The 12,754-nt window shown below is 32.0% G+C and overlaps 3 protein-coding genes across 3 annotated transcripts; 2 read left to right on the top strand and 1 right to left on the bottom strand.

Annotated features, from left to right (window-relative positions):
• The first annotated feature begins 5,373 nt into the window (after window positions 1-5,373).
• LOC111032553 (histone H1-like) lies at window positions 5,374-6,161 on the top strand. Its single transcript, XM_022312930.1, has one exon. It carries the CDS (start codon window positions 5,445-5,447, stop codon window positions 6,066-6,068), a length of 624 nt encoding a protein of 207 aa, XP_022168622.1. The 5' UTR covers window positions 5,374-5,444; the 3' UTR covers window positions 6,069-6,161.
• A 4,130-nt stretch (window positions 6,162-10,291) lies between these two features.
• Window positions 10,292-10,751, bottom strand: LOC111032547 (histone H4). Its single transcript, XM_022312924.1, has one exon. The coding sequence runs from the start codon at window positions 10,667-10,669 to the stop codon at window positions 10,358-10,360; it is 312 nt and encodes a 103-aa protein (XP_022168616.1). The 5' UTR covers window positions 10,670-10,751; the 3' UTR covers window positions 10,292-10,357.
• Window positions 10,752-10,926: 175 nt separating this feature from the next.
• Window positions 10,927-11,445, top strand: LOC111032542 (histone H3-like). The gene has a single exon (XM_022312918.1). The coding sequence runs from the start codon at window positions 10,985-10,987 to the stop codon at window positions 11,393-11,395; it is 411 nt and encodes a 136-aa protein (XP_022168610.1). The 5' UTR covers window positions 10,927-10,984; the 3' UTR covers window positions 11,396-11,445.
• The last annotated feature ends 1,309 nt before the right edge of the window (window positions 11,446-12,754 follow it).

Here is a 12,754-nt window from a genome sequence, read left to right as displayed (position 1 = left end):
TATACAGGGTGATCCAACAAATATCCTCACCCCCTTTTTTTCTTTAATAATGAAGTTTTTCAAAATCTAATTTTTGGAATCTTTAAATATTCTCAAAGACCATATTTTCATATTCTTGAGATTTTTACGTCACTTAAAGAGTGTCCTGTGGCGATATGAACCTTTGTTTTTTAAATGAGAACCCCACTTTTTTTCTTTAAATTATTTAGCGGATAATTTTTTTGAGAATTTTGTTGTATCGAAATCAAAATTCGAACGAGTAGTTTTCTAGTTATTACACATTTTGTGCTAATGATAATATAGTTTATAATAGGGAAGAAGGATATTATGCTTATACAGTATACTTTGTTATCTATAGCCTATACACATGATATACAATAATACATCATTTTATATTTATTTAGGCAAACACTTAGGTAAATAATAAGTAAAATCCTTCTTGATTGATTTAGTTATTTTTCTTATTCTATGTGTAGAACTGTATAAGCATATCCCTATTATGGACTATTATCTTTAGTAAAAATTGTCCAATAACTAGGAAACCACTCGTTCGAATTTTGATTTTGATACATCAAAATTCTCAAAAAAATTATCCAATAATTTAAAGAAAAAAGTGGGGTTCTCATTTGAAAAACAAAGGTTCTTATCGCCACAGGGCACTCCTTAAGTGCCACAAAAAATCTCAAGAATATGAAAATATGGTCTTTGAGTATATTTGAAGATTCTAAAAATCAGATTTTGAAAAACTACATTATTGAAGAAAAAAAGGGGATGAGCATACTCGTTGGATCACCCTGTATAAGTGGGTAACGCTCTAAAGCTCTGCTTTACGCCTGTACTTATTAGGTGTCTAGTGAGTCACTGTAATGGATGTCCACTTTTTTTCAGCTGGGATATCAATGAATAAAAATATAATATTTTTCATTTGAATTATTACTCATCATGATACTAATAGTATACGGAATATTAAACATCACCTCTATTTAAAAATAGTAAACTTGTTAACCCTTTATTATTTTTATTCCCATAATCCATTTTCGATGTATTTCAATAATGTAGATGTTATTGAACTATGATTGAATGTCAAATGACATTGACGATAATAATATCATAATATAATATTATAATATGCATATTATGCAATCTACGTCAGGTTTATTTTATTATAATATTTTCAATAATACAAATTATGATTACACGGCGTTATGGATAGGCTATTTAGATACATCACTGCCATGGTCCACATTACATTATCCTGTATCTTTTAATTCATAACTTATAAGTCATTACTTAGTGTCATGAATATCTTTTTATTCAGTGCCATTAAAAGTGTGTATGGTAGACCTAACTTATCCTAACATGTAAAAAATACATTATCGCTTTTATAGTAAATAAGCAAGCGTTAACTAAATATGAGGAACGTGAAATTAGTATACATGATAAAGCATACGAGGTACTCTTATACAGTTAATAAATCGAAATTTGGTTTACTTGAAATTCGATATTTGCAGATATTTTAAACTCTTAAAGTGTAATGTGCTCGAGGATTATGAAAATTAAAGAACCCATCCTTTAATGTAATACTAGATTTACGGCTAATTACATTATGTCTTCTTGTGTTGATTTAAAATGTGTCATAATTTTAACTGTACTCTATGACTGAAATATTAATTATCTATTGTTCTTTATGAATCCTATAAGTTAATGTTATAGAGAATACTTTGCATGATAAGGTTTAATGAAATTGTAACATGCCCATCGTTCTATCTGTGCTTATCCATCGTATAGATACTGTACTTATAAGTTGTAAGTTTTTTTTTATCATAAATTTGTTGTGGCTAAAAAAATAATATTCACTTGTTTTTGTTTTTTTTTTCATTGAATATTAAATAAATAATTTGATAAATAATAATTTGTTATTAATTGTATTTATTTTGTAGCTGTGATTTAAATTATGTATTGTGTATACCTAGCTCATCATTTATTCTATTATATTTTATTTGATTGACAATATTATTTCCATTTAGTACTTAGACTTGAATAGTTATTTTGTGATATTGCGCAAGATTAAAATTTAAATAGCCGTATATATTTTTTTAATTAAGCTGATAAAAGTTATAACAAAATTGAAAATTCATCTAGCTATAATATTACCCGAATTCAACTGGGAAAAAGTTTTCTAACCTTTTTTTTCTATTAATTTTAGTCACTTATATGTGTGTGGTTTTGTTTTTTTGTATCTATGTTTAAACGATACTAGAAATAACGCAACGATACTCTACTTTAGGGATGACTTCTGGTCAGTGATGAATTAGATCTAGTTGGTATTCTACCAGGTAAAAATTGAAAATTCTCAGTATTTTTCAAAATAGTTGGGAAAACAAAAAAAAAATCGATCATTCCACTTACCTATTTGAACTTTTTTTGTAAAAACACTGTTTAATTTATTATTACTACTTATTCAAAATCAAATTTTAAAAGTAGAATGATCGATCTTCAGTAAAATTATTATTAATATTAAATATTTTCTCTGTAGATTTGTATTTAATACACTATTTGCACTACTCGTTTTATTGATATGATAAATAAAAGATTGTTATGTTTTCATCAAAACAGTCGGAGTCAATTCCTCTACAGAAGTTTTTCACTACAATAATAATTATGAAATTAAAAATGCTGCAGTGTTTTAAAAATTACAAATTGAAAATTCATTTTAACTGCTGCGTATGCGGCTGTACGAGAGAACGTGAGAATATTTTATAGTAATTAGTAAACTTCTACTTTTCAGATGCGCCATCTTTTATTGTGAATGTCATTTATTTTCAATGCATTTCCATGACAATATTACGATTGCGCGGCGTTGCAGATAGGCAAGTAAACGTACATCTCTGTTTGAAATCGTCCATGTTTATTTTTAAGAAGAGAAAATGTATAACAGCTCTTATGCAAAGTGTCGTATTAATATTGTACATACCAATTAGGAAGCTCAAAGATGCCGGAAGTGCCAAACGTGAACACTGTAATAAGTTGATGTTGTCTGTCCGTAGTCCCCGATCGCAATGCAGATGTTGGGGAGCAGCAATTACAAAAATTTCAAAAATGAGGTTTTGATGAAATATTTTTAATTAAATTATTCTGCGTACAATTGAACTAAGGTAAAATACGGTACCTTAAAATGTAATTATAAAATGTTGAAACTACAGAACATTTACAAAACACGTACTTTTCTTGGAGTAAAAAGTAGTAAATAAAAATGCCAACAATTACTGTATATTATTCTCACAGTTACTGCGTTTACGGTTAAGACCAAAAATGCTTAATGTGTTTAGTGCATTTTCTTCTGGTAATATTTCAAGAACCATTGTAAAGTTAATCTACAAACTGATATGGATGATAGTTTCACTGTCATGGAGCATGACGTTTTGGACATGAATATTTAAGATGTCAATGATTTTGGAGGGAAATTATTTAACTGTTATCAATTATTATTCATTATGATTTGTCATCAGTGTTGCCATAATATTATATTGTATAGGAAATACATATTAGCAATGCTAAAATACGAGTAAAATATTATATTGCACTTCATAATATTGTATACTGGTATTTTAATATGGAAATAATGTTACAATGGAAAGCATTAACTTTTTTACGAGAATAATCTCAAAAATAACTTATTTATCCCGAAGTTAAAATGAATGGGAAATGACGGGGGACAGTGTCCTGGATTAAGGGATATGAATATATGATAATATATTGGTGTCATTTATTATTGTAAATATTTTATTGAAATCCACGTGATTGATAAAGGATGCCTTTACTTTTTATAAAATGTATGACTGTTCTCATAAGAATATAATATGTTTTTTGTAATCAACTAAACTTTTTTTTAATTATTAAAACAATTTTTTCTGTATATTTTATGTTTAAATTGAATATAATGTTCTTTAATCAATACATGTAGTAAGTGCATACAAATTATTTTTTTGTTTTGATTTTTCATACATAATATTGGCGACAATGGCCATAAGTTACAATTTACATTTTCTTTTTTTTTATTTGGTTATATTTGGTTGCATTGTTGGTTAAAAAAAAAAAATTAAGATACATGTTGTAGTCGTGCAAGTTGGATCTGTGTGCTGAGTCTAAGGTGTTTGGAATGTTGAGGCATCTGATTTCGTCGATATATTAGAGGCATTCGATGATTATGTAGTGGACTGAGAGGTCAATCCCTCAATAATTGAATTTTGATTTCTCATCTCTTTCCACGGGATATCCATGAGTAAGACGGGTGTGGCCGATGTGAAGTCTATTCACGATTACCTTTTCCCTTATGTTTAGAGGGAGATTAGGCCAACCGAATAGTGTTTTTTTACAACTTTTTTTTAAAAATCATTAAATGTTTTATTTAATCATATAATGCTCACGTGAGTGATAATTGATGCAGTTTTAAAATTGTTGACTTTTTTCATAAGAATTTATTATTTATGCTTTTGTGTTTAATATAATAAATAATATAAATAAATGTAAATTAAATGTTAACATTGCCTGCAGCTTTATAAATGGCGGCAGACTTCGACATCGGTCACGACTTTATATAGATGGCTATCTAGTTGTTGTATATATCTATAGTCTTCACTCATACTCGTTTTTAGATGCCATCATTTATAATTGAATTCAAATTTAACGAGTACAGTACAGTGATTTACCTACTTAACAATGACCAGTTACATACGACGCCAACAACTATACAGTGGATAGGTTATCTACTTGCCCCCTTTTTTTTTGTACAATAATTTTGTTTTTCACTTCTCAAACGCTACCAGATTGACTGCACTTAATTTCCTATTATTTAATTTAATTTAAAGTAAAAATATGATATTTATTCTGAGCACGACGAGCACCTAAAGGAAATAACTGCTGTGCCATGTAATGATTAGAGACTACAAACATGCCGATTTCGGAAGGCCCCAGTTCGACTCGGTTAAGACCCAACACCATATAAATTTCATCAAATGGTCGGAAAACACTTAATCATTAATAGACATTACAGATTATATGTTTATAAGATCGATTTTAACTTAAAATCGTAGTCTCCTCGAGTGTACCATAAATCATGCGGATGTGCTGAAACAACCACTTATATTTTGCAAACAACGAGTTTTCGGTAAAAATGAAGTAGATAATTAAATTCATTATTATATGTAGTTTTCAAAAAGTTGAGTTTCGATGAGAAAACGTCATTTAATGATCGGAAATTAACAAAACACCGAAGACAGTCACAACCACGAAAACGAGTTTGGCTGGAATACGTTTACTAGTCGGTACGGCGCTAGGGATATATAATACCGTTTTTGCAATGCATTATCACAAACGTTACACACGAAACACGATATCGTTTTTGCACCAGTCTACAATTCAAAGAACAAGAGTTTTCATCAGTCATGGCTACAACGGCAACAGCTCAATCTGTATCGGTAGCTCCGAATGCTCCGATGGCGTCATCAACACCGAAGAAGAAAAAGTCGCCGACCACCAAATCGACTGTCGTGCCTGCACATCCCACCACCGCCGTCATGGTGATCGCAGCGATTAAAAAGTTGACGGAGAAGAAGGGTTCGTCGCTGCCGGCCATCAAGAAGTACATATCGACCCACTACAACGTGGACACCGCCAGATTCGCTCCTTTCATCCGCAAGTTCTTGAAAGCCGCCGTGTCCAAAGGCACTTTGGTGCAGACCAACGGTTCCGGCGCCATGGGTTACTTCAAGCTTCCCGAAGTAAAGAAGAAGAAAACCACGATCGCCAAAAAACCAACTGCTGCTGCCAAGAAGATAACTGCTAAAAAACCCGCAAAGGCTGTAGCTGCCGGTACTCCGAAAAAGAGAAAGTTAACAGCCAAGAAAACGCCCACTGCCGCCGAGCCTGCTGCTAAAAAGCCAAAAGCAATTGCCGCTAAACCCAATAAATCGCTGGTCAAGGCGAAAAAGACTGTTGTGACCCCAAAACCGCCAAAAGCCAAAAAAGCCACGGCTGTGAAGAAGACAAAGACGCCCAAGAAGAAATAGTAGACTCTGAGTGTAATGACGCAAATCGTGAACTACTTATAAAATAATTAATAACTAACTACTTGTACCTTAAAATGGTCCTTTTTAGGACCTCCAAATATATATCACTCGATTCTCTCTTAATATGTCGTTCGACATCCTTTTTAATACCATAATAATTATTGTAAACAATATGAATATACACTTGTGCACTGGTATTTCGAAAAGGAGCAAATATTATGTTGCATTCCTTGCTGTATCTACTAACTACTAATAAAGTAGCCCTTTTGGCTGTGCTTCCATCTTCATTTTGAGATTATTTCAACTTCAAATCAATGACAATCGTATAACAATAATAACATTGATTTGTTTTGAATAAATATTATACAAAAACTAGACGTCATAGTTGAGATTTGATTTAATTAAAAAGAGTAACTATATTGAGAATTTATATCTTGAAATAATTTTATTCTTCTCAATATTTATAACCTTTAAAATTCACCATCGAGTAAACACGTTGGTTCTTGTCATTTTGTTGTCAGTTGTGACCCGCTTTTGGAATGTTTTGCTTCGAGTAAAATATGTATTACTTGAGCCTATTAAGCGATAATGTGCTGTACACATTTACCTTCTATTACAATAGCATTGCTGCAAGTTGAAAAAATCTTTTCTCAAGTTTTGGATAGTGATCATTCCTTGTAGTGTGCCCGTCGTTTTCAGCTAAACTAAACAGCTTAGAGCTGCTTTTTGTTATAAATAAAAATTATAAAAGTTATATTTATAAAATGTATATGTTAAGTAATATTATAATACTATTATTGTTGTCATTAATTTATTGATTGATCAATATTATATTTTACAGTTATTTTAAGCATGCTCATATTTTGTCCACATATTAGGTACCTCTACATTTTATATATAATATACCAAATTATTAAAAATGTAATATACAATTTTGCTTTATTTATGTATCTAATTATAATGAATCAAATAATCAATGACAACTATAAAATGGGTTTTAATACATTTGTACTAAATGAATAAAATGAAGTTAATATTAACCCTTTCAGACCTGACTATTTTGTGTAGTATTATAAAAAATATTTTTATAAATTATTTATGGTCCATGTTTATCCATGAATAATTTAAATCCAGATCTGAAAAAAATCGGACAAATATTGAAGACTTATGGATGGTTACACCATAGTGTACCTTGGGATTTAGTGGAAAGAAAAAATATTTTTAATTTTCACATAACAAAAAAATTAACCCCGTTTATTAAAAAAACTTTTCAAATAAAAAAACAATATTAAATTTTCCTTTAAGTAAAAAAAAACTCATAAATATTAAAAAATAAAAAACGAATCGCGTTTACCAAAATATTTAATTATAAAAAACAAACATGTTTATTAAATGTTTAAAAATAACAAAAACAATTCATAGTGGGTAACATCACAAAAGTCATGTTTTAAAAAGATAGAGATTATAATTATACTAGATATTACCCTGCATGATATTTCTCAAAACAGTTACTTATTTTATCTAAGCATAGATGACGGTCACACTTAGGTATAATAATGTGTTCTTCTTATCCACTTTTCGTTTTTACACTTAGTAGCATTTTTGAGATTATCAAACCGGGTATGTGGTGTAGTCCGTCAAAACGACTTTCTTTAGTTGGTTGAACAGAGTCAATTTTGTTTTTCTTAAACGGTGGCACTGGAATTGGTAGATGCTCTCCTGATGGACGTCCTCTTATTTTGGGAGTGATGGGTTTTCCGACTAAAATTAAAGTTTCAGCTAATTCCATTCGAAAATCCATTAATCCATTTTTTTTTTCTTTGGTACTTTTCAAATTTTAGCCACTCTTTTATATTGAATCCAACAGTTAGAAATCGCCATATCGAATGCATGCATAATCATTCTCGGGGTCTATTTTCTAGATCGTATAAATATACGATAATAACTTATAAGTTGATCTTATTTATCAACACCATCCATATTCCATTGATTTATTATATAACCTCACTATTTTGGGCCTTTCAATATCAATAAACCGTTTTTATTTTTTGTCCCAACGAGTTACACGGTCTACTTCTCCAGATGCTAAGAATGTTGATCATAAATTGACGGCTATGATGTCGAACCATTTTACAATGCCAATATTACAACCAAGTACCTACATCTGTTGTTATCTCGAATGTGGTTCCTCTGCCCAGTTTACGTATTTCTTTGTCACTCAACAATGATGGGTTAGCAAACCAATTTGTTCAAATTGTCCCAGAAACATAAATTTGAAGTTGATGTAATATTTCAAACAAGCCAAATGAAGTTAAAAAAAATTATCAAAAAATAAAAAACGTCGATATGGCTTCACGTTTTGCGTAGGATACAACACAACACTAGCTCCAGAACCAATGGTTTTTATTAAGTCTTGGTTCAGTTCATAATACCCTTGGAACTGTAAAATATTATAAATCGTTCCACTTTCGCCACATAATAGAAAAACTTTTAGACCCCATTTAATAGGGTTACCCTACATATATTGTTTTAGATAGTTGCCTTTTGAAGGGAACCATCAACTCGTCGACACACAAGTTTTTTTCCATTGGTAGACTATTAAATTTTTTTGGTAGAGCAGTATACAACGGCCTGACTTTTATAAATTTGTCTTTGTTTCCATTAGGAATTTCATTATTGTTGACGATATGTAAGCAAAATATTACGCAAAGAAAAAAACCTGACTCGGGTCATATTTTGAGCAATTAAATTTACTTCAAAATGTTTTTGCCAGTACAAACGTACACGTGGATATTTTACACTTTTTGGTTTGGTTGAAAAGGTTCTTAGCCCCTAAGTGGTTAAGCATCGCCTTAAGTATGAGTTGCTGGTCGAAAATGTATTCAAGCAATCAATGCTGCTGTGTTAAAAAACTTAAAATACACAAATGTCATGTACAAAATAAACTGCATTACCGTATGGTCGTATGGAGACGGCTAAACTACTCAAGTCGCGTTCCAAAATGAGTATGCCCCAGTCAAGCCTTAGTCAGGTTTGATGTAAGTACAGCTTATGCAAATAAATCATTAATTGTTTGACGTGGTAATAGGTGGTGGCTGAGGAAGTTGACCAAGGGCACAATGCCGCCTTGCTTTGTTTTTTTTTTTTTCGTATGGCTGAGACGTCATGCTTGTGAAATGTCAGCTATTGAGTTATACAAAACCACACAAAAAAATTGTTCAAGTTTGGAATAATGCATTTTTAAACAATAAGAACTTCTCTTGTATTTGTGATATCGAAATAATAAAAACGATATTTTGTAGTAAATGTTCTCCTCTTAATAGTATACAAAATTGGTTCCCTTGTTTGAACTACAGCTTGAGTGGTTCTATTTCGAGTAAAACAGTTTTTGCTATGTTGTACGTTTGTACGACGGAAACAGTGCATGCGAGTGTGATGTTCTCATAATATTATTATTTTATAATCATCCTAAATCGTACAAAGTAAGACCTGTTTCAGAACATAATAGACGACGTCCACCACGTTGACATTTTATACGTACATTTTATACTATACGATGATTATTTCCAACACAAAATAATCATTTTAGATGGGATTGTCAATAATTAAGACATATCAAGTTATTAAATCGATGATATTTTTGTTCCAATAGTGAGAATAGCCAAATTTTCAGTCATACTTTTGTTTGTCTCGTGGAGAAACATTTTAGTGACAGTAAGTATAAATAATTTTAATTTTGTGGTGCTTTCGATAATATTTGGAAACGTTGTTGTACCAAGTAGGAAGACTATGGGACACATCGGCCACATTCCTAATGAAATACTTAATAATAGATTTGTAGCAACGACTAAATATTCGGTATTCATCCAGACGGTCAATTTATTTTATCATTTGTTTAAATTCATACTAAATTATTAATAGTTATAAAAGATTTGGTAAAGTGGACGTCACGCCCGTGTGTTGTACTCGGTCTTACTACGAGCCGTTCACCAATCACCAATTTCAATATAGTAGTACTGATTTTTAATGTGATATTAATTATGATCATTGTAAAAAGTATAATAGCAAAAACGCCATAACGTAAACAAAAATATAAGTTAAAAATTAATAAGACCAATGCAGGTGTGTCTTGTATTATAATGTAATTTATGCATTGATGTATATTATACGCAATGGTGAATTTCTCCCTGTCTCCTGGATAATCAATCATTTTATATGGTGGCCTTGAGAAGGGCCTTTTGATAATTGTTATTAAGGTTCACAAAGTTGAAGTAATTTTGGTAGGCTTTTTAACCTCCGAAACCATACAGAGTACGGCCTTGTCGTTTGAGAGCGTATACGACGTCCATGGCGGTGACGGTCTTCCTTTTGGCGTGCTCTGTGTATGTAACGGCGTCCCGGATTACGTTTTCCAGAAACACTTTCAACACTCCACGGGTTTCTTCGTAGATCAGACCGGAGATACGTTTCACTCCTCCACGGCGGGCTAAACGACGAATGGCAGGCTTGGTGATTCCCTGGATGTTATCACGCAACACTTTGCGATGACGTTTGGCGCCTCCTTTTCCCAGTCCTTTTCCTCCTTTACCGCGTCCAGTCATTTTTGATTTTCTGTAGTAGCGGCAGCTGCTTAATAAATGAACTGCTACTGTTGCTGCTTTGGACGCTGAAATTTGACCCCTTATGACATAGTATCGTCTTATTTATACGTTTCACGGTGCGCGTACGGCCAATCGGAACGCTCAATCGGATTTCTCCCACTCTTGAACTAACCGTGGCGGTTACAACCAATGAGGACGACGTATACGGTACCGATTTTCGTATATATACCGGTCGGCCGTGTGTTCGAAGCGCATCAGTCGTTCGTTAATTACGTTTTGAAGCACATCTCAGCATAATCAAAATACAGCAGCGCAATGGCACGTACCAAGCAAACAGCCCGTAAGTCTACCGGCGGAAAAGCGCCCAGGAAACAGTTGGCCACCAAAGCCGCACGTAAGAGCGCACCTGCCACCGGAGGAGTGAAGAAGCCACATCGTTACCGTCCGGGAACCGTCGCTCTCCGTGAAATCCGTCGTTACCAGAATAGCACTGAACTGTTGATCCGCAAATTGCCGTTCCAACGTCTGGTTCGTGAAATCGCTCAGGACTTCAAAACGGACCTGCGTTTCCAAAGCTCCGCCGTCATGGCTTTACAGGAAGCCAGCGAAGCCTACTTGGTCGGTCTGTTTGAAGATACCAACTTGTGCGCCATTCACGCCAAGCGTGTCACGATCATGCCGAAAGACATCCAATTGGCTCGTCGTATCCGTGGAGAACGTGCTTAATATTATTATTATTATTACCTTAAAAAGGCCCTTTTCAGGGCCACCAAAAATTACGTACCATTTGGTAATTGAAGTTTGTAAGGTCACCAACGGTCATTTGTCGAAAGTGAAGCATTTTTATAATATCTAATATTTACATTTTACAATATAGTTTAATAACATTTATTTATACAATTTTTAGGCGTACATAAATTATAATTATAATTTCCTTTGCGTACAATATTCTAATTATTATAATTTTACCAAAATACAATACTAATTATAAGTTTTTAAGAGTGGTAATAAAAATTATATCTGACCTTTTAATTAAGGTCCTTTGGATATAACTTTGGCAAGAAATAGTTTATAAATATAAATTAATTTGTCCAGAAGTTAAATAAAAGTAATCGACTAATGAATAAATCATTAATCAATAGGTCGCATTCTATGACCTGCCAACCTAGTCACAATTTTTTGTAGCAAAACTCCTTTTGGCGATGTAATGGAAGTTGGATTCATGTGCTCGATTGTTGCGATCAAGCAGCGTTATGTGCAAGCCTTCCTCTGAACTAAAGTTTCTTTGGTTATAGAAAGGGCAAGGCCGTAGCCAGGGGGGGTTAGGGTTCAGACCCCCCTCCCCAAAATTGTTTTTGAAATAATATTGAATAGTTTTAAATGCCTATTATATTTGATACGCGTCACTGTGATTACAACACAAAAAAATAAAACGGCTTAACGGTATATCTTATATTTATATTGTGTTAGATAGTGATAACTAATCTTAATGTACTTTTGTAAAACCTAATAATAGCTCACATAATACCTACAGTATCTAATCTTAATTAAGATTCACCCCCCCCCCCACCAGAAATATTTTAAAGCCATAAAAATAGTAAGAAAAATCCTAAAAAATACGACTTGCTACATTAAAAAAGCACTAAAAACTTTGAAAATGTGTTTAAATTCAATATACCACAATTTCAAACTTATAAAAAACACATCATTATGAAAAATGTATCTGATAAAAAATTTTTAAATACAGTAAAAACTTCTCTTGTCTTCTCAATCATCTTCTTTTACCCTGATAATTATTACAGAAAAATAAATAGGTATACAATCATTATATAGTCATATTCATTATACTTTTACCTTGTGTTTCATAATAGCACTGTGTACTAAGGTGCTGCTTAAACGTAAATGAACGCAAACGACAAACATCTGAATTTTTGGCCTTAGTCATTTTAAACTAGATGAATTTACAAATATCACTCGAGACTATACCACAGATTATATTAAAAATTATATATATATATATATATATAATATACAAATAGTTAATTTTAAATTAAATTGTTTTTGTTTTTCCAACACGAACTCAAA

The sequence above is a fragment of the Myzus persicae genome, unplaced genomic scaffold (assembly GCF_001856785.1).
Source record: "Myzus persicae strain clone G006 unplaced genomic scaffold, MPER_G0061.0, whole genome shotgun sequence".
In the NCBI taxonomy this organism is placed as follows: Eukaryota; Metazoa; Arthropoda; class Insecta; order Hemiptera; family Aphididae; genus Myzus; species Myzus persicae.
Note: the sequence above shows the minus strand (reverse complement) of the source record. Positions and strands in the feature narration are given on the sequence as shown.